This window comes from Falco naumanni, chromosome 6 (assembly GCF_017639655.2).
Source record: "Falco naumanni isolate bFalNau1 chromosome 6, bFalNau1.pat, whole genome shotgun sequence".
Taxonomy (NCBI): Eukaryota; Metazoa; Chordata; class Aves; order Falconiformes; family Falconidae; genus Falco; species Falco naumanni.
The window spans coordinates 61845629-61868495 of record NC_054059.1 but is presented as its reverse complement, the minus strand read 5'-3'; the positions used below and the strand labels follow the sequence as shown (position 1 = coordinate 61868495).

At 39.8% G+C, this 22867-nt stretch overlaps 1 protein-coding gene across 1 annotated transcript in view; it reads right to left on the bottom strand.

Annotated features, from left to right (window-relative positions):
• Nucleotides 1-3425: 3425 nt before the first annotated feature.
• ROS1 (ROS proto-oncogene 1, receptor tyrosine kinase) overlaps nt 3426-22867 on the bottom strand; it is a 71688-nt gene continuing 52246 nt past the window's right edge. The window contains exons 39-44 of the mRNA XM_040598754.1: nt 20471-20600; nt 19359-19456; nt 18503-18706; nt 17268-17402; nt 11865-12028; nt 3426-3571 (exon numbers count right to left, since the gene is read on the bottom strand). Coding sequence (XP_040454688.1) covers nt 3426-3571; nt 11865-12028; nt 17268-17402; nt 18503-18706; nt 19359-19456; nt 20471-20600 — 877 coding nt within the window. The remainder of the gene's footprint in view (nt 3572-11864; nt 12029-17267; nt 17403-18502; nt 18707-19358; nt 19457-20470; nt 20601-22867) is intronic.

Sequence of the window (22867 nt, the reverse complement as noted above, 5' to 3'; positions counted from 1 at the left end):
CTGTACATCAGCATAGCTTAACATATTTAATCTGATTTACAGCAGATGAAAAGTGGGTCTGTAGAGGAATGAAGCTGGGTTAATTAGCACTGATAATATACAGCTGTGGGCTGGCTTCAGGGGCAGCGGGCTGGCCGATGTAAATGAGGTGCAGCTGTGGCTGGTTAAGTTAAGTGGTTGGGCAGCCAATGAAGAGAGCAGCTGAGGAAGAAGGAGGGAGAGCAGAGAGAACACACGTCTTGGATGAGGTGAGACAAGGAGAAGGCAGTAGAGGGACTGTATGAAGTGTATGCTGATATGAGATGGTAAAAGACCTTGTTGTAGCTTGGGTCTATCTGTTTTATACTAGCTGGAGAATGGGGGTTTTGTTAAGCAGCTTTTGGAATTGCTGACAGGAACCCCTATGCATTTATGACTTGGATTTCAGCCTTCCCTTTCTAGTTCCTCCAGCTCTTGCAGAGGGGAATTTTCCCAGGACAGGTTTCTCATCTTATTTAGGTGGCTTCCTCTGGTTTACAAGGGAATCTAGAAAGAATTCATCTTACTACATGGTTATCACACCCTAGACTCATCTCCCTGTACACTTTAAATGAAGAAGGTAAAAGTGTATGTTATTGCCTCTGCACTTGAGGATGAGTCTCTCAGCAGTTTGTTACACAAGCGTGATCATGATGACTGCTTCACTAGTACCCTTATCTCATGTTTAACCTTCCTGATATGTCAAGAGTCTTTTCCCCCCCTAAAGTAATATTTCCTTTAAATGACATTATCACCCTGAAACCCATTTACACTTATTTAAAAACATATAGCCTTGAAAGTCAAGACACTTGAACTTAAAGCTTTCTTGACTCTTTCCCTTGATTTGCCACGGGAGGAGGTACCAACTATCCCAGACAAATACAGGCCGGGTAGCACCCATTTTCCTGCCCAAGAATGTGCCAAAAAGGTCTTTCATTCTTGTCACTCTTATGTGTGTATCTTCACTGCTGTCTTTAAAAGTAGCTATGAAAACTGTTATTAGGGGCTGGCCGCTTCAAGGTGAGCGGTGTCCTCCTGATAGCAAGTATGAGTTTATGACTAAAATTTGAATCATGAAGAGTTTGAATGAAAAGAGGAAGCATCGCTTCAACAAGATAGAGAAGGCGAAAAGATGAACATGTGTAAGGAAGCGTGATACAGAAACATGAGGGATTAAGAAACTCTTTGCAAGTAGCATTATGAGTGGATACAAGTGAGGCAAGTTTGCACACATCAAATTCAGCTTTACCACAACCCAGTGGAACAGTTGCGTTTGCGTACTTATTCCTCTAAGGCAGGGAAATGAGAGAGGGAGAACGGAGTGATGGGGAGGGCCATGCTCAGAGCTGACATTGTATCACTGAGCTGTGCCTCAGATCACTGCACTTACGGGGAAGTTTGGTACTGTGTCTTCCACTGAATTCAGCAATTTACAGATCAGGACCCTTAGATTTGGACTGAGAGATTTGTGGTTTACGCAGTCCAATACATTTTTCATACTATTAAGTGCAAAAGACATAGACCACTGGTCAATATCTTGAGAGTTCATTTATTGGCAATGCATGAAAACTGACGTTTTCTTCATCATCATGCTGTGATAAATCCTCCATTAAAACTAGTCTTGTCTTGCAACACTTAGGAAATGTGGACAAAACAGAACTTACCTTCCCCTCTGTCCTTTCTCTGCTGCTTTGGGTATTTGTGGCTACTTCAAGATCTCAGGGGTGTTACTTCCGATTGCTGTCTGTGGCTGATGCTCACCTGGCCCTCTAACCCAGTTTACCCATGTTGGATAGGCTCTTGCATGATTCTTTCCAACTCGGACCTACACAAATCTGAATCAACTTGGGTTATCACATCACAGATGCAATCATGAGGCCTGTGAAATGTTTTGCCTAGACAAAATCGTGGCAGCATCGAAGGCTGTTCCTGCTAAAGAAAAAGATATCATATGAAATGCTGCTGGTTTTCAAAACCTTTGTGGCTGGCTGACTGAGCAGTCTTCTTGATGTATGAAGTCATCCAGGTGTGGTGACCACAGAACTGGGATCCTCCTGGTTTCTGGCTAGCACATGCTACTGGTTAGTAAACATTGCTCATGTTTATGTTATTGAAATGGAAGGAGTGGCTGTACAATCAATCGAGCAGCACTTGAAGAGGAAGGAAACTATTTATTTATTTGTCTGACATTCATGGTCTAGTGAGCATAGCGAAGTGCTGCAATTGTTGTTATTAGCAAGTCTGGCTTTTACACTGATTTGCAGATGAAGAAAAAATATTCATGTAATTGTAAACTACGTGAATAAGCTTTGTCAGAAACTTTGAAGAATCCTAAATCAAAAGCTCTTGATTTCTATTTCACTTGAGTAAAAGTTAAAAGACAAATTTCTTGTTTGTCTGTGTTGGATCTCCATTTAAGGAACTTTTGAAGCTTGATTTCAGTGGAGTTGCATCTTAAAAATTTATACATTCTGACATCAGATAGTGCTTTTACTACTCTTCAGTGTCCCCTATTATCAAATATTTGCATTAAACCAGAGCATGTTTCTAGCTTCCTGACAGATGTCAGTGAATAGCTCTGCATAATTTGCAGACTATTGTTTTTGATTAAATGTTCCAAAAAGCTTATTGGTGTCTTTTATTCAGTAATGATTTATATATAATTTTATTATATACTTTGACTTGATCTCCAAATACATAGAGGAAAAGCTTCTGCCTTCATACAGTCTAATAAAAAATAAGCAAGGATGATGAAAGGGAAAGGAAAAGAAATGTAAGAAAACAGGACTGTCCAGATTCACAGATCAGTCGCTGTGCAACTTAACATTAAAGATGATTGCAAGTATTTGTTTAAATTAAACAGTGAAATAGACTATCCCCAGCAGTGGACAACCCAGTCACCCTTCTTTCTGACTTGGAGTTCATAAAAATACAACAAGAACTTATGTTAGTTTTTTGATTAGAAAAATCTTGTTTGTGCACCGTGAAGCTAGATTTCAACTGTTTTTTCCTTTCATGAATGAGTTCGTTCCTTCTTTGAAACAGTATATTAGTTCTTCCCTTTTGGAAAGACTGCCTGTGTCTGGGGCATATAAGATTGTATAAATTTAACAAACACCACAGTAAAATCACTTGCTGTCTAATTACATGTTTTATTTCCTTAAACTATCTCCTGTAAAACACCCAAACCATAACATGTAGAAAATCAAAAGAAACGTAATTGTTGTCTTATTCTGCTACACATCATTCAGTACCTTATGATATTATCTGGTAGTTTTAGTATTTTAGGGAGTTGCTTAAAGGCATCTCTGTAAGTATGATGATATCCAGAATATTTTCCTTGGCTTGTCTTCTTTGGTAGTTTTTTCTCTTCTCTCCCTCTTTCTTTCAAAGAGAGGGAACCAGACTTAACTGAGTTCAGCAGAGTTGATACTTCCTTGATCTTGGTTGCCTTCTTTGACTAATACCAAATAATTTAAGCCCTCTTGATTCCTTGTTTCCATTAGCATGGCTGAAAGAATACTATCCGAATCTGCACAAGGAACATCACTATCTGCATTTAAAAACAAAAAAACAACAGACCAGTGATACACATATAATGTTAGATAGCAAACAAAATCAGACAGCTGTTGGAGAAAGTTGGTCTGTTGACCGCACAAAGACTGACTGATGAATCAGATTTATTTTCTGCTATTGCCTGTGTGGATTGTAGCTTTAAGCAAATCACTTAGGGAAGGTTGGTCGTCACCGTTCATACCAACAGGCAGCAATACAGTTATGAATACATGACTTGCTTCTTTTGGTAGTACAGATAGCTTGCATAAACCCAAAGTGATTTTAATCTCTACCTTTGTGTAACCCTGTAATAATACTACTAAAGACTCCTGTAACACAGGCAGTTTTCTATGTACTAAATCATTATATACTGTCTCTCTAAAGAACTTGTAATATTCTGTTTTTCTAGAAGCTTGAACTTGGTCATCCAGAGTGGTTTTCCCAGTTTGAAAAACTTTATATGTTTTCCCTAATTTGATTCTGTTCATATATACAGATTTGCCTGAAATCTAATGCAGGGGATATGTCTTTTAAAAAAATGTAAAAATTATTAACTGAAGGCTCAGGTCATAACTGTTGATATTTTCTGCATTTATTTTTGTACCATGTACCCTCTTTTATTACTGTCCCTCCTTATTTTACTTCACAACTGGAAAATTAAGGATGTGAAATTCAGGGTTATTTGTCCAAAAGAATCACAAGCATTGTCCTGTTGCACCAGGCAACATACAACTTGTTATGTCACTGTAATCACACACTCCCCTGAGCTATGAAGTCAGAAGTCTGTTCCACATGCTAGAGTCCATTAAGAAAGATTATCAGGAAAAGTCTGAAGGAGAATTTTGATTTTAGAAACCTATCAGCAAGATGGGGATTGAGGCATGGAGCAAACTGTGGTCACATACCACAGTGACTGACAGCTACGAAAAATCATTTGATACTCACTTTGTCCGTTCAGGACTATTATGGCAATATTTAGTAATTCAATCCCGACTAAGCCTTTACCAACCAGTACAGCTGCTCTTTGTATTTGGTTTTTGTTTAATAAAGCTTTTAATGGGAACCCTCAGGGGCAAGTTGCTTTGGGAAAGGCACACTGGCAAATGCTGAGGGCATGTTTGCAGCAAACTCTTAAGAGAGAAACCTTAAAATAAGGACCCAAGTAAAACTGGGTATTTACAGACCAGACATACGCCGGCTGACCTGCCTAAGTATAGAACGCTAGAGGAGCATTCAGATTTGTTTCCTGTATAAGTATCTGGAACTGATGAGGTGATGTTTACACAAATGTGAGTATGAGGTCACTGAGATATTTTTACCAGATATATAGATACATTACTAATTCTTTCCCCAATAGGTCTGAAGAACTACTGAATATATAAAATATTATAATCCTTTTTCAGCCTATGTGTCTCTGCGTTTCTCATTATAGAGAAAAAGAGATAAAAAAATCAAACAACTTGCCTTGGTTTGACTTTTTGAGCTTTGAGAACAAAATAAGCAAGAAAGGCTATTTTTTCAGAATATTCTTATCTTATCCAAAGATGAAGAACATAATGCTGATGACCTTTCTCCTATGACATGACACATATAAGCTACATTGCCATTTTCACAATGAGACTTTTGACTACAAGTGCCCTTTCACTGTTGTGCCATCTCTTGGTGCAGTGTTCGGCACCTATGAAAGCTTAGCACCATTCTGCTGTACAAACCAAAAAATCCATGCCAAGATGTCAAGCTATGTAGTACAGTGCTTGCCTCTCATGGAAGTCATCAAAGCAAGCAAGTAATTTTTTCTCACTTAGTTAAACAATGGAGACAGAAGATACTGAAAATGAGGTACTAAGGGAAAAAGTGACTATATGTTGTGAAATTACTCCAGAAATCTGAGAGCTAGAAGCATCACGAACACCCTGGGAAGCCATAAGCCAATGCAGAGAATTCTGAATAATCTTTGGAAGTCCTTTCCAAAAAAATGTTACAAATTGGAGGGAAGATAGAGAGAAGCTGGAGTGGGGAGGCAGGTCAGTATATTAATGAGATATCATTCTTTTCTCTTCAATTTTAACATTGCTAAAATTAGTTGATTGATGTATAGTCATGCTGGGTTATACGTGAGTAAATGCAGGATAAACCATGTGATGTGATCCCCTCAGATTTCACAAGCAAAGTCTGGCTGAGCCAACAAAACACCCTGAGAGGAGGCGTCTAAGGAACACCTTCATGGAATCTGAAGTCGTGCTGGGGAGTCAACTCCAAACACTTAAATTCTGAGGAGTTCTCTACACTGCGGACTGCTGCATAGTGTAGTTACCAACATTTACTTTAAAGAACCTACCTCAGGGCATGAGGCGAGCTAATTCTGGCAGTCCAGAGCTTTGTATGGGCTAAAGCGGTACTTTGCTGAGAAGCAGGTTCCCACTGAACTCTGTGCTGACTCAGGTAGACTGCTTCCAATAACTAAAATGGCATGTTCAGAGCTCAGCACTGTACTTGCATAGATACCTGTCTCTCAGGTCCTAAATGCATGTAGCTTTGACCTTGCTGGATGCATTTCCTAGCAGTGGTGCGCTTAAAGCACAATAACTGGGCCAAACTGCAGGTAAATTAATTACAATGCATCTCTCCAGGGGTAGGCAGAAGCTTACTTTAGAGAGCCCAGCATTAATTCACATAAGAAACTATGATCGCCTGACTCATACTAATGAGGGATGGAGTTTGTTTGCTTAGCCTCCTCTGAGGAGACGGATCCTAACCTGATAAAATCTGTGCTTCCCCCTTCCCAATCTCAGCATCTCAGTCTGCTGCTTCCTGCCGCGGTGCCGAGCTGGCCCACGGACCCTGCAGTGTCTTTCCTTGCCTGCTCAGTAGGCTGTGTAGGCTCACAACATGTTTTGAAGTCCTGCCTGGAAGGGTGCAAATTTTTGTGATGTCCTGATAAGCAGACGGGGGTTTTTTTGGTGTTTAAGTTCAGAAGGTGACAACATATAAGAAAAAAAAAGTGTCAGTAGAAAAGCTGATTGGTAGAGACTGAACAAACTGATCTAGAGATGCGGATCTTCTATTACATATATTTCAGGGCCAGATCCTCAGCTAGTGCAAATTAACAAAGCTCCATAGAAACCAGTGGGATGCCGCTGATTTACACCAGCTAAGTAGCCAGCCTGAGATGTTATTAAGTCTAGGTAACATAATCCCATACGATGCTTAGCACCTTCAATATGGTAAGGTATTTCGAAGTGCAGCCACATTTGCTTTTTTCCGTTAATATTCTCTTGTCTTTCTCATACATACTCTGCCCTTTGTCCCTGCCACACAACATATGTTGTAGTAAACAAGAGACTGGCTGGCTTACATGGCTGAAAGATGTACCCCACAGTGAATGTTCAAAAGAAGCACTTGGTGACCTGTCTTTGTTAGGAGTGAAAAAAGTGGCTATTGAACCCTGACTTCCACACCTCAGCTATGTTGGCTAGCTCCAGGAGGTAGTTCCTGTGCAGGGAGTACTTTCCTGATACCTGCTGGCCACCTGGAGCTGCTGTTTCAGTTTCTGCACATTGCCAGTAAGGATATAAATAGAACAAATATATATCCGTTTTAATACTCCACTCTGGATTATATATCAGTGGAGATATATCTGTGTTTCCTGTCTAATGAAGCATATGATCTTGCATGGTTTGACAGTGACTCACCGAGCTTTGCTATGCTCTCAGATGCTAAAGGTGCTAAAAGCAAGAATTTTGTTCATCCTGCATTTCCAATGCACTAAACTACTTGAAGCATTGACTGCTTGTCTTTGTTTTTATTTTTTACTAGATTTTTCAGAGATCTGTGAATTGAAACCTCTGTATGCAAGAAGCTGTCTTGGGAAATACAGATATAAACCTGTTTATTATCTTGTTTGTTATCACTTATAAGAACACCAAAAAGGCCACTTCCACATTTGCTGAAATACATTAAGGATATATAAACAAGAAAGCATCCCCCTTCTCCAGGTCACAAAGCAGGATTCATTTTACTAAGTTTTAATTACCCAGATCTTACATGTCCAATGCAAGTTCCTTCCCTAGGCAGCCTTTACAGTCAATGCAGAGAGAACAGGAATGAGTTGCATTGTGGACAGGTTTATTGCACATCCCTACCTTTATACAATAACATCCCCTGAACGTGTCTACAACTCTGGTGACTGCCAAACAGCCTGGACAGCCAGTGTAAACACAGCGCCTAAGTCTTAGTTGCTTATATCTACACACCCATACTACACAAATGTCAGCTCTTATGACATCATATCATCTGATTTTTATACCTCAGTCCAAGGCAGAGTATTAGCGTGACTTTCCTTGCAGTATCATGTGGCTCATGCTCACTCTCTGGAATTGAACAGCATTTTGTCTAGGGGACAAATAAGAAATGATCACACCATCAAGTCCACCTTTTCCCGCAGTGTTGTAACAACTCACTGTTTCGGAAGAAGCCTTTTTTCTGACCTCTGCTGGCTTTGGGTCAGCCACTCACTAAGCTAAGTGGGGAAGAGGATTACTGAATTTCAGAAAAATACAAAGGAGCCTAGATACAAGGTTTTAAAAATGTCTCTTATCAACACATCTGCTTTAGAGAAGCTTCCGTTTGTCCAAGTGATTAAGTTCAGAAAGGTGCGCAGAACAGTTTTTAAAAGGCAGCTGGATTTAGGAAAATAAACTGATGATTCTTACACAGGGAACAGCAAACCAGTACTATTCAGCTAAAGACAGCACAAACATATAATTCATGGTGAAATCATGGATTCCACATTTTAAAATCAAATCCCCTCAGTGCAAAGTTTTTCAGAAAGATTTAAAAAAACCTATGTGGTATTTTTAGCAAGTGCCTTAATTACTGAAAAAAGTAAATAACTGAGAGGCTGGCTTTGTAAGAAAAGTTAGAGAAGGAAATATTGCAGAATTCTGTTTTTTCTTCCCACATTTTTCAAGCTTATGGATTTAAAAATGATGGTTTTGAGGCCAAATATGTTTCCCCTTGGTCTTTAGTCTTTTACCCTGGATTTCCTCAGGCTCCCTCCAACTGCCCCGCATCTCCTCTCACCAAAGGAGCCACTTCTAGCAGTAAGAGCATGGTGCTCCGACACAGCTTCTGAGCAATTATTTTTTTCCTTATAGGTCTATAAGCATTTGTGGGGAGCAGCCCTGATAAGAATAGTCCTCCTGGGTCATAAAAGCAAGGAGCTGCTCCAGCTGCTTAATGCCCAGCTGTCTGATGTCGGCAAAGATGTTTGCCAAAACAAACAGGTGTTTCCATCTGTAAAGGGGCACACTTGGGACCTGAAAAACTATAGTGCTGTCTTGTACGTGCAAATGTAAAAAGTTACATCTGAAAGTAGATGGACATTATTTTTACAGCAATGGAGGGCTGTCCTGTTAGCACGGTGATTCATGACATTTCATTTGTGCTTCTTGAAACTTCTTGAAAGGAGAAAGGACAGCTTATCTTTCAACAATGAATGGGAACTCTGGTGGTGGGGCCTCTGCTCAATCAGTTCCCATCGGAAATAAAACTCCCACTGATGCCTCAGTCCTCCAGCTGGATAGTGCTTCCTTCACTCAAAAAAATGTTGTTAATGCTGCTTATTGCCCACGATCAATGTCCTGGGAAAGCCTGTAAGAGCAAGAAGGAAAAACTCTAAACTGGTAGACCCATGCCTTGTCCTGAGTTTGCTTCCCTCCCTTCTGAAGCGGCAGTGCCAGGAGCTGCTGGTATTGCTGAGGCATGTTTATTGCCGCTTGATGCCTCCTTTAGAAGGGTAACTCTTGCAATAACAAAGCTTGTGTCCCTTTTGCCATCCCCACACTACCCTGTTAACATGCTGTCCAGACCACCAACATACTGTCTGTATTAGTTCACCCACACTTGCAATCTGTGTGTCATACTGCACCAACATTCATTTTGTTGAGAAAATCTAACACTTTCCAGCTCTCCCACCTATGAAATAGCACCGACAGCATGTATAGACCTGCTAAAGGTGTGGCTACCTACAAGTAGGTAAGGCTCAAAAAAATTTGGAAGATGTATGATTCCATGTAGGGCTAAGTATCACAGTTATTTTGAGGCCTGTCATTTCACTTTGCTTGACATTTGGCTCTCTCTTTTGGAACCAAGTCTCCTGGTCAGAGCAAGCATTTCTTGGCAGGAGGCTTATGACAGGAGTTTCATTACACACAAAGGCCAACGACAGCGTAACGTTTTTGGAAAATGTTGTCCAGGACAATCCATTATGGAACAGTCTTTTGGGTTATTTGCTTCAGCTGTCATCTTTGTACTACTACTACAAACACAAGAAGTACTTAACTTAGTCCCAGCTAAAAATAAATGCAAATTAAAAGAATTACTCATTATACAGTGTTTTATAAATCACAGGCTAAGGCATATTCCATGCCCTGAGCGTGCATTTTAGTCTGGAAGCTTGACTAGAACCCAGATGGTTGGTTCTTGCTTAAATCAATTGCATTTCTGGAGCCTGTGTTTCACTGAACTCCACTGCACGAGATTTACATTGCAGGCAGAAAAACTGTTGAATTAATTTAAGGCTGGAGAGCTACAGAAAACTGACATGTACATGTCCCTGATCAGATAATCCAGCAACATCAAGCCATCACCAGGACTCTAGGCCTTCAGTCAAGTACGCAGCATAACATTTTAACAACAGGCTTATAAAGGCTGTAACTGGGGAAAGAGGGAGATAACCTACAGGCAAACTATGAATATACAGGGAAATGAATATGTGCATTGGAGAGACCTGTAAAGAGGTTATCAAGCGTTTAGTCTTTTAAAACACATTTAAATGAAAGGATGACATGTAGATGAATAAAATTCAAGCTATACTGTTTCCTGATGGGCATTTCCTCTATGAAAATCACCAAATGAGCCTGAGAAGTTAAGGAGGAGTTTTGAGAACTGAAGGATGGAAACTGGAAGCATGGAAACAGTTGCTTTGCCTTCCCAACCCAATGCAGATTCAGCAGTGGGTCTGTGGCAACAACAGCTGGGCAGAGCCTGTGGAAAGGGAAGTATGGGGGAAGCCACAAGAGGGAACAGGGCAGCTGGTGGAGAAAAGGGTAAGTAAAGCTCAGGGAGACTGTGCTGAGCAAAATAGGCTGGCTCTGAGAGCTATTGCCAAAGCCCTGTCTGCAATAAATTGCCCTGCTTAACACAGTGGGCCAGATTTTACCAACTAGGTTATAAACAGGCTTAACGGAGTCTGCTTTAAAAAGTGATTGTCACCAACATATTCCCTGAATGTAATGTACATTACAGAGTAATTATTTTGACAGGAAATATTTTTCATTAGAAAACCATAGAATGCAAACAGGTTAAATTAAAAAATCAAAATATTTTGTGAAATCAAAGTAAAATATTTCAACTGATAAAAACTTTACTTTTGCAGATTTTCAGATGACATTGTTTACTAAGACTGCAATTTTTCTCAAGGTTTAGCCAGTCAGGAATTACTGCAGGATGTGAAAAGCTTTTTGTTCTGGCCCAGTCAGGATGCTCAATTCCACATTTAGATTACTTGAATCACAGTTGCACAGACAACTTCAAATTTAGCATCACCTTTTTTTTTTTTAATTCCTGTCTTCACAACCTTAATAATGTTTTTATGTAATTGGGTTCTGTTATGTCCCATGTCTTAAGTATATCCTCCTTAATATCACCTAGTTTTCTCCATTCACAGTGTGCAGAGCACAGGCACGATGCAACTCCTGGCTGGAGCTGTCACAGTTTGGACTGGGGTACAGGCTGCCTTACTTAGGGACCTAATTTATACCTTACTTTCAGACAACTACCGAATCAGGACTCCTAAAGTAATTGCCTAACTGCCATGTTTGGTTAATGTAGAGGGAGTAGATGCCTTTGATATTGGAACACATTTCCATTCAGAAGCCTTCCAAAGCTCTCCTGGCTGCACATAGAACTTAAGCATTTACTTTAGTGGAACAGGGTCAAGAAGTATCAAAAATCTAGATGCATGCTGGATGTCTTTGTGAGGCAGGCTCAGTTGCAATCTCATAGGGGTCTTTTTGCTTGGCTATCTTGTATGTGCTTTACCTAACACATTGTACCTAATGGCACCTAATTAGTCTTTACAAGTTCATTATGAGAGGTAAATCTTTGCTATTCCCATTTTATAGGCAGAGAATTTGAGGTGGTGATAAATGCAATGAAAAAACCTGCTGAATCCCACTTTGTTCTTGGGTAAGAGGTCATTGGGACAGCAGGTGCTGGCCCAGACTCACCTTCAAAAGCTTGGTTGATAACTCCAGTTGCTGCCTCTTTGTCTTCAAGGTAGTGGATGAAGGGCAGTGGAGATTGTCTTATCTCTTGCAGTTTGTCCTGAATATTAGAGAAAGTAGGTCTCTGGTGAGGTTCTTGGGCCCAGCAACTTGTCATCAAATCACATCTGGAAAAAAAATTGTTACAATGCAAACATTACAGATAATAGAATCATCCATCTCAACACTTATCATTAAATCATCTCACAAGCAAGTTTGGCCTAGATTTTCAACTTCTTAAAACTTTATATGCGGTACAAATATTATCTATCATCAGCTGCTGAGGGAAGAAAAAGCAGATTAAAGATCAGTTGTCAGGAATACTCACTACGAATGCTTTTAATTTTTCAAAAATGAATATTTTTGAGATTGGGGAGCAGCTATTAAAAAAAAAAAAAGAAGAAGAAGCAAAGAAGACACATTAATAAGTGCTTTCGCAGAAGAAGTCACCAGTATTTTCTGAGAAAGCAGAATTCTCTTACAGGAGGTAATTCTCTTACAGAATTAAGAAAAAAAAAAGGGGTGGGGGGGCGGGATATCTAAACCCAGAAATGAATGTGATGCTATCAGTTTATTTAATCCTCCTTCAACTCATGCTACCTCAAATTTAGGGGAAGTTCAAGGCAAACCCTCCAGAACAGAGAGGGCTAATTTAGACTTCTGCCTCCAGACCAAAATAAATAGGAGTAAGTTTTCCCATCAAAGGCAAAAACGGTCTGAGTTTCCTCTGGGTGCAGGGATCCTAGCCCACCTTGTACAACACTATCTGTGGCATTCAGCAGAAAGCTGCCCCTCCTGTTTGTCTAAAGGATAGGGCTGATTTGTATTGCTTACTCAACAGGAGTCTAGGCTACACAAACCCAAATCCTACAAAAGCCAGGGGGAGCCAGGCTAAAAACCAAAACACATCCAGCACCTGGACATGTTAAGTGTTGGGAGCGAAGAAAGGTCTTAGTCTCAAAACCAGAGAGCAGCGTTTGAGCAGCCAGTGAAAGGCTGGTTCAGGAAGCTGCTACTGGAATGTGGAGTATTCACCTCTAAGCCCTAAGTTCAAATCCTCCCCTGACAAACAACCTCCCAGACCTGCTGCTATGTGATACCAGGCGTTACTGAGTTATGTGAAATGAATTGGCTTGCTCAGATCCTTGCTTATCCATCTTAAAAAAGAGACTGCTGTCCTTCACCACAATTGGGTATTTTATAAAGCCCTTGATGACAGGCCGGAGAAATTTCTTGACTTCTGATTTTTCAATGACATTTTTCATTAAAGTATTGGTGTTGGGTAAGAAATGTGAGTAGAAAAATTGTTTCAGATCCACTTTTCATTAACCTGTATCATGTGGTTGTGGAGCTTGACACAGTGATTTTGTTTTTTCAAAAGGATCCAATGAAGTCTTGAAAATCTGTTTTAAAAAATGGTAGTAACTTCCTAATGCTCTGAAATACTTCATCTTACTTTCAGGTAGGTGTACTGGTTATTGATGACACTGGAAATACAGATGGAAAAGTACTGAATAGTACCTAAACTGAGGTGAAATAACTATGGTTTTCCTTCTGCTGCCAGCAAAGTGTCTATCACATTGACTTCAAAAGCCAGCCTTGGATGCTGGCAGCTAAACAATCTGCTTTCTAGTCATGCTGGTTGGTAGGATATTCAAGAAAAAACATGAGTTCAGGTGCCATTCTCCACTAGGTTAGCACCTGGGCTTTCATAAGCCGAGCCTTGTGCAATGAGGAGTGGACTAAGCACGCTGCTCCTCTAATGGAAAGGAAGAAACAGACAGCCATAGGCAAGCAGAGGGAGAAAGAAACGGGAAATGATATGTCATAGACTCATAAAACAGTTCGGGTTGGAAGGGACCTTTAAAGATCATCTATTCCAACCCCCCTGTCATGGGCAGGGACATCTTTCTCTAGACCAGGTTGCTCACAGCCCCATCCAGTCTGACTTCGAACACTTCCAGGGATGGAGCATCCACAGCTTCTCTGGGCAACCTGTTGAGTGTCTCACCACCCCCACTGTAAAAATGTCTTTCTTATATATGACCTAAACCTAATGTCTTTTCATTTATGAAGCAAGAACATGACAAATGTGGATTCTGAATATTTTTGTATTCCTGAGACCAATCTCTACCTTTCTAAATAATTAATTTCTTATTGGACAATCTGCTTTATAAAGTCATTCAGTTTTGTTATTAAGTGGGGATATTCATTGCTGCCAAAACATTCAGAACTGGAGTTTTCTCATTTTAATTATATTCCATATTCATATTTCCTAAATCAGATTACTTGCTGGTTGGCTTAAAATATTAATACCAGATAGAACTGACATTGTTCACAAAGTATTTAATTCAGATAGGCTTTAGGTTTCTAATTACAAAAACTTTAACGGTCTTTCAGAATATATCTGCAAATTTTGCATGGACAGCTATTTGTGGCATAACATTTAGCTCTCAAGGCATATTGTGACATACAAAGTTTGAAGTCAAATGGCATAAACTTTCAGTAGCACAGAAATGCATCAGCATGAGACCAGTCAAGATGGTGAAAGCCAGGTTAATATGGCAAGATGAATGACAGCTTGAGCACATTCCCATATTTTGGGGGTGCCAAACATGGGGTAGCAAATAGTGCATTGCTTCAGCATGAGGAAGAGACTCAGAGGATTCCTGTACTTCATGGGGAAAGCCATTCAGGAAGAGATAAAAAATAACAGATCCAAACACAACTTCAACTAAAGGCTCATGTTAGGTTTAAGAACTAGCCTGTACACCTTCATGTACACACCTGGACTTCGCAACTGTGTTTTACCTGGGTGGGACAACTGGTAACCATATGTCCAATAGGCTGCATATGTGGGGCAAATAAGAATGTGAGAGCCTGGAAAACCAAAGAGCTAATATTCAGTACTTAATATTGGAGGCTGTGCTTTAATGCACAGGAGCTACAGGACATTACCAGTTTTCTCTCACATGACATGGAAAATACAATTGATGTGGGGATTTTCTTAGAAAAGGAGAAAATGTGTTGGGGTGTAGAAGAGCCCCTGCTTTCATCTGATGCATTCTGAGTGATCTCTTCTCTCCCACCCTCCAAATCCCTCCAGAGGGGCATTCCCAGAACCAAACAGCCAAAGTTCTTAGTTACCAAACTAGTTTCTTCATCAAACTCAGTTGTGTAACTTTGCATGGGAATGAGCATTTGGTGAAACTGTAGCTTCAAGTCAGCAAGTGGCACCATGTTTGTACAAATTCTGGCTGTAATCCGCAACCTTTGAGGATCTATGTTAAATTAGCTCAGTTCAGTCCAAACCTTGGCATGCTCTTCCATACAAGCCTCACACCCAGATAGCTGTGCCAGATATGGATCTCTGACTGCAAAAGTAGTGCCATCTGTACATCTAATTCATATTTCAATGAATGTGGCTCATTTATAGATCCCCAAGCCGCTTTACCAATTCATTATCAAGCTTTACATATCCACACTTCTTTGGGGGAAAGTAGATGATTACTCCCTGGAGTAACATCTTGTAGAGGTGAAGGGGAGAAATTCTCCCTGCTGCCAGAAAAAAAAAAACTCCAATCCCACTTCCTTAGGGCTTTTACACCCCAAGGTTTCTGTGTCAGTCCTGCTTGCCCTTGCAGTGTAAGCCTACCACAGACTCCTAAACACTTCTCAGCTGAAGTAGTTTAGCCTTTGAACTCTCTTCCTATCAGTGATGGTTTGTTTTGTCAAATGACAATGAGCAAGTCAAAGTGCAGAGGAGACAATTACTGACTGCTGATGTCCTGATGCAGGTTCAAAACTACAAGGAGGGAAGCAGGAATGTCAAGAATCCCAGCATGCCATTAATGACCTAGCAAAGTAGCAAAAAGCTATTTATGTTACTGACAGAAGCTGCATGCAGGTGCTGAGTGTTCACCAAATGAGATAAAAGATGGTACAAGAGTCCACGAGCTCATTCAGCCCCTTGGCTTTCAAAAACTATGTTACTGCTATTAGGCCCTGATCCTACAAGTTACAACAGGCAGGCTAGCATTTAAGCTCTACCTGCTATGCTAAATTTAATATTGGGGACCCTAGAAATTATTTCAAGCAAAGTTTTCTTGATTCTTCTGAAGATCTGGTCACTTGTTTTGAAGGCAAATTATGAGCCTTTGTGTGTGAGCTTGAATATCAAACTAGTACATGGATAAGCATTAGCTCCTCTGCTTTTCTACCCATAGGATAGCTGCCAGGAATTTTTTGAGAAAAATTTACAGCAGAAAATGTTGAAACTGAAATTGCTTTGGGATCTCATTTGCCTGTGACTTCCAGTTTTCACTCTGTTCTCAAAATCCTAATCTCTTCAGCTCTTCCAGGTGCTAAACCTTACTTTTTTTTGTTGCTAATATGGTGTTTAAGCTATACCTACATAATGATAAATAATCACCCTTTCTGGAACTCAGAGCATGGTTATTGATATGAGACCTATCACAAAGATCTGGGCTTGCCAATCACAGTATTATTCTCAAGCCATTTCCTCAGCCCCATGAGTAAGAACTGTGCATTTTAAGTAGCCTCTTCTTCCATTTGCAGGGCCAGCTGTCAAATGCATTGCTGTGGCTGCTTATGCAGAGTGGGTGATACAGGACATGAAATTAGACAATATTGAGTGATTGTTTGGCTCAGGTTCAACTTCCTCCTTTATACACCTCTGGCCAGTATGGGTTTGACACACTACATGTATTTATTTTATTATTTTAATTGAAGAATTTTACAATTAAACATGAATTTTGTGGTCAAGACAAATGGGAATTGTGAAAGCTTTGTTCATCCAGCTCAGCTAAAGACTAACCAGAAGTGTAGACTTCCCTTTTGCTGTACTGTTTCAGCTTTTCTTACTGGCTTTTGTAAGACCTTTATCTGCCAAGAGAGCACAGCTTATTTTCCACATATGTTCTGACATTAGCCTAATTCCTGCAGATACATTGCAAGAGCCAGTTGTATCTGCTGTTGCAGACACATGGTGTTCAGGGAACAGTAAATTCTTTCTTAAAGCCATCTTAACTTTTAAGCCACACCATCAGCCACTCACAGCCTGTTACTGCATTACTACCAGATTTATGCCCAATACTGACTTTATATTGTCTCTGAAATCCTGCTTAAAAGACCACTATACATGTATCAACTTCAACACAAGTTATTACTCACAGGCTGCATTCCCTGGATAAATTAGTAGCAGGTTGGCAGCTACAAGTGCTAGATGTTTTATTGGGGAAAAAATGGAGGATGTTGAACTCTGCTTGGGTATAAGTAGCATTCAAAATTATGTCCACCTGGCAATAAGTCTCTTCCTTCTTATATATTTAAACAAAAATAACTTACAGGTCATCAGGACAATTGTTTGGAGATTCTAGCCTTCCTCCTGATCGTACATGGTGTAAAACTTCTGTATTGGAGAAACCTGGATATGGTTGTTGACCCAAAGTTAATGTTTCCCACACTAAGACTCCGAAAGCCCTAAGAAACACAGACAAAACCACAGTCATCATGAATAATCTGCCTATCAACATTTAAAATGTCTCTAGCCTAAGAGCAAGACTCGGTTAGAAAAATTAGGAGTAAGAAGCTTTTATTTGTTGTAAAACAATCCATATGTCCTTAAGCCAGCCTCTGGAATAGCTAAAATAAATGTGTAGAACTGACACACTTTCCCAGACTCACTGACATGCAGCTTAGAAGACCAAATATAGCCACAGCTTCCCTGGGCAACACTCTGCTTGAGCATGTCCTCACTTAAACAAGTGCTTAGAAATCTCTAGAGGTGCTGGAAATGGAGAAAGACAAGTTTTCCTAAGCACCACTCACAAAGCAATCAGCACCTCAATTGGTTTGGCACAGAGCACTGAAGACCTTGCTTAGATAGATTTAAGAGTTGTGGTGAAATGGATGGGCTGCTGTGGGTAAGGACTTGGGGTGGGCTATAACCCACCATGAGTACCTATGGCTACTGAAATCTAAACTTGTGTGGATCCCAGGTTTAATGGATCTGGTTTGGTTTGGTTTTGCATCCTGACAGTGAGTCTCTGCTTCTTCACCATAAACTCAAACCCGCCCAAATACAGACTCTAAGTAAACCTCCATGGCAAAGTACTATGACCTTCCGCAACGATGCTGAGAAAATAGGGCTTCAAAATAAAGAAGTCACCAGAAGAGGGTGAAACGGTAAGGGGAAAGTATTTGGCTGTAGGAAGGAAATGGCAATTAACCTAACGGAAAACAAAATGGAAAAGCATGCAGGCAGTCAATTCACTGCCCAAATAAGCAAGAACCACATTGTGGTCCTAACACAAAATTGTTTGATTGAGTGACACTAGCTCTTTCCAGCCAGAATCCAAAGCTAGAGCTCAAAGCATTAAGAAATATATCCATAGCAGGTACTGTCGTGGTGCCAAACTTCATTAGCTCATTAAAATATCACTTAGGAGGAAATCTGCTTTAGCTTTAAAATTATTAGAGATGGCAATATGCAACTTCATCATTCCTCCTGTAAACCAATATTTTCTTGCTGTGAGGTTCAGCATGATTATTCCCACAGCTGTGTGGCTGCTATAACTCACCAGACATCAGAGCGATTTGTAAAGACACCATCAATGAGGCTTTCAGGAGCCATCCATCTGATAGGGAGTAGACCTTCTCCTCTTTTCCTGTAATAATCATTTTTATAGATATCCCTGGCAAGTCCAAAATCTCCAATCTTTACTATCCGGGAGGAGCTCTCATATTCCTTCTCAGACACAAGACAGTTGCGAGCAGCCAGGTCCCTGATTTGTAAGACAGAAACAGGAGGATGGAGTCAGCATTGCAGAATAATTCAGGTCAGAAGGGATCTCTGCAGGTCAAATGGTTCAGCCCTCTCTTCAGAGCAGTGCCAACCCTGAGGTCCAATCCAGTAGCTTAGGGCCTCATCCAGCTAAGTTTTGTGTATCCTCAAGACTGGGGACAACACAGCCCCTCTGGACGACCTATTCCAGTGATTGATCCTGCACGTTGTGAACAATATTACCTAACTTCCATTCCTTTAACTTGTGCCTATTGTTTCTCATCTCTTCCCTGTGTACCTCTGAGGAAAGTCTGGCTCTGTGTCCTCGCTATCTACCTATTAGCAGTATATGTATATATATATCTACCTATAAGACAGTAAATGAATCTCTGCACTTGCCCTTCTTTTTGTTGCATGGGATAATTCTTGCCTAGGGTGCAATGAGTCCTGGCTTCAGACTGTAGAGTAGCCCACCATTTTGTGAGAGAACTGTAGGTGATTTTTAGCAGAAAAGCATAAAACTAAATTTTACCACAGTTCTCTCACCTTCCCTATTACACTGTGACATCTTTCTAGGCATTTTTTCCCAGGCAAGATAATTAGTCCTGATACTGTGGGTAAACCTTGGAAGACTAAGGAAATAAGTTCTGTACCTGTGTATAAAATGCATTTTCTCTAAATAGACACAGCCTTTGCAAATATCCAAACACATATCCAAGAGGTCAGTCACTGTCAGTAAGGGACCCTGGAGCTACAGGAAACAAAGACAGAAGGTTAGGCATGTCTTTCAGCTCTACAAACTCAGAATGACAACCCCCCTATGCAAATATGGTATTGTTTCCTCATTTGAAATGAGTAAGATATTTCCAAAACATGTGAAGCACAGGTGCAAAGTCTCTGTACGTCAACAGGGCAAATGCAGGGTAAACTGCCAAATCGCTGCGCTGCAAGGCAGGTGAACACTGTTCTTTGACTGGGGACTAAGGCTATCCTGAGACTTTCAAAATTGTTTCTTCATCACAGTGGAAGGAATGGGACCTGAAAATTTCCTCCTACTGTCAGATCAGGTTAGCTTGCTGCTGTATTAATCAGTATCATATATTATCCTAGTACAATACATGTATATACATTTCAGTAGAGTTCAATACTGACTGCAGATTTGATCTGATCATGTAAATGAACTAGACAATTGCTATAATGCTATAAAATTTCAGTGTTGGGTCCTTTTGACCTACAATCCTACCATCTATACTCTTAATCTGCATGCTAACTACAGAAAAAATTTACTTAGTTAAAGACATGTACTCTTTATTCTTTTCTCCTCTTTCCTTCTAAAGAATTTGAGGATACAGGCACAGGAACAGCATCTTCTTACATGCCTGGACTGTGCCTAGCACATTAAGGATATTGCTGCTATTCAAAGACCAAAAAAAAAATCCTATGAGGCCCAATAGGCCAGGTACATGACCATCATTATTTATGATCACTTTTCAAAGGACTGATCATGGTATCCATAGTGAGAAACTCAGAAGACATCTCACAACTGAAAACACAGTTTTGGTCAGTGGTCTAATGACATTCACAGCAACTCTGAATGCAAGGTCAGCACTCAACATTGAGGTCTGAGGGTGTTAGGGCAAAGCCAGGTCAGACCTTGCAGGTACAGAAACAGCTGAACATCACCATGGCCTCTGAGAAAAGGAAAAACCGAGAAACTGTGGGCAGTTACATGTCAAAAATACAAGTCTCATGGTCTTTACCATACCTTTTGCTTTCTGGCTCCTCGTAAATAGCTAAGTAGATCCCCTCCTTCCATCAGCTCCAGTATAAGGTACTGAGGTTCATTTAACAGGCACACACCAAGTAACTTCAGAATGTGGGGGTGATCAAATTTACTAAACAGAAGCAAACAACTGTAAGATTATATATGGAGCATCCAGTTGGTTGATAGCTAATAAAGCGCACATAGCTGCAAGCAATGAATGAGTAGTCTGGTCTTTACAATCCTGCCTCTACCAACAACATGATTTAGTAACTCACAGTGCCTGGATTTGCTCAGTCACGGGGAGAGTTCAGGGCCATCCTTTCAAAACACAGGCTTACACTGCATTTTGATGGGCACTCTAATGCACACATGCATATTAAAAGCACACTTCATCATATTTCCAGGAAGCAAAGAAACGTGGCAAACTCATCCAGGAATACATGAATTGCCACCTGTACATTAAAGCTGTGTACATTATTTTAATAGTGTACTTTTACTACTATATTCACAGTAGAACTGATGATTCAGAGAAATGCACAGAGAAAGGTAAAAGCACAAGGTGCGACATATTCTCACAATTCAGAGAACTGTTTCTCACAGTACATTTTTAAGAGAAAAAAAATATGCGTGAGGAATACTTGCAGATATGCTAGTAATTGCGTGTGTCCAAAAAGATGGGGATTACCACAGAGCAATTAGCACTCTCAGATCTAGTGCTTTTCATAGAACGAAGAATATTTATTGCCTGTGTGAGTGCCTGTGTTTTTACAATCACATTTCTTGTGTTAGAAAATGGTTTTCCCTTCACACTGCTGTGTGAAAGGACTTGCACCAGCACTCAGAGAAACTTGACTCTACTGTGGGAACTGGTGCTGTCCAAAATGCTGTTAAATGCACCAGTGTAAACAAACAAATAAAAGAGGGACATTTTCCTTCTAAAGTCTTTCAGTTCACATAATCTTAGGTGTGGGCAAAGACTCTAGCAAAGTGTGATTTTGAATTCGACATTTCCACTTAGCCCCTAGCACATACCTCTCAATCAGACAAACTTTGGCACTCTCAAGAACAAAAGAGGGGAAGGAGCACCTGGCACTTTCCTTATAGTTCAGCAATCCTTTCTCCACTGAGCTGTCATTCCTGACTTCCCAAGTAATGGGATCCACCCAAGAATTTGCTACATATATTTGTACACAAATGTCTCATCAATAACCTATATCAAATTACTTTTTGAAATACAGGCAATTCAATTTCCCCATTGCTGCATAGCAATACTAAAAGAAACAAATAATCCTTGCTTAACTGGGACAGTATGCATAACAGTACAATTCAAATTTTAATGAACATCCAAAAAGGCAAGCAAAATAAAAGTTCATTTAAATATCTAATAACAGGGTTTGTAAACAATCAGGAACACTTATTTTTCATTTCTGCCCTTGGTTTCATTTGTTAGATCTTACAGATGAACATCAAGAAAAATCACTAAGGTCACCATGAGGGCACTAAATAATTCTTTCTTCACATTTAAAAAATGCAATATTTAAAGAATAGAAAACATATAATTTTTTATTATTGTTTAATGACTACTGGGATTATATACTGTTTAAACTTTTCTATTCTTTTTATTTCTATGTCTCATTGTATTAGTGGATATATATGGACCCACATCATTGTTTACATTTAAACATAAGAATTTCCAATTATATATTTTTCCAGTAATTCTGGTTTTGGATTATTAGCTACAACAAGAAAGCAGAACTGGGAAAGCTTCAGAGACTAACCATGGTTACATATAATTTCCATACTTCACAGAAAAGAGACCTAAACTGGGTTTATGACTGCTAGGTAGACTGAAGAGAGATTGTAGGAAGTTTATGCACAACACTTACTCTTTTTCATCAATTTATACTTTAATTACATGGTTCCATTTTGGTTTTCACAAGCTTCTTACCTCGTTCAATGTATAAAGTGTAGAAAAAGTTAGGTAAAAAATGCAAGATATTTTCAAAAAAATATGTAAACACAAAAAAAGAATGCTGTGAAAATCAATTTCAAATTTAATAACACTATGTTTTCTGTACAGGATATAAAATCCTTCATTTTTCAAAAGATGATTCTAATTCTGCACTCGTGAAATAAAAGTCAGAGAAGTGCAGAAGTGCATCTGAAACCAAAACCACACTCTCAGTCTCATGTTACCAGCTGAACTTCTACTTGTTTCTGTGGAGACTCTGGAAAACCAGATTTCTAGCTGACACACAGACCTTTCTGTGAAATCCTCACACCGGTACCGGTGAGAGATGCATTGTTAAAGTCTACCTCGATAGAAGAGGTATGTGGCAGCCTCTAGTGGCAAGTATGCACATTTTTTAAAAACAGTTTCTACAGTAAATTGAAACT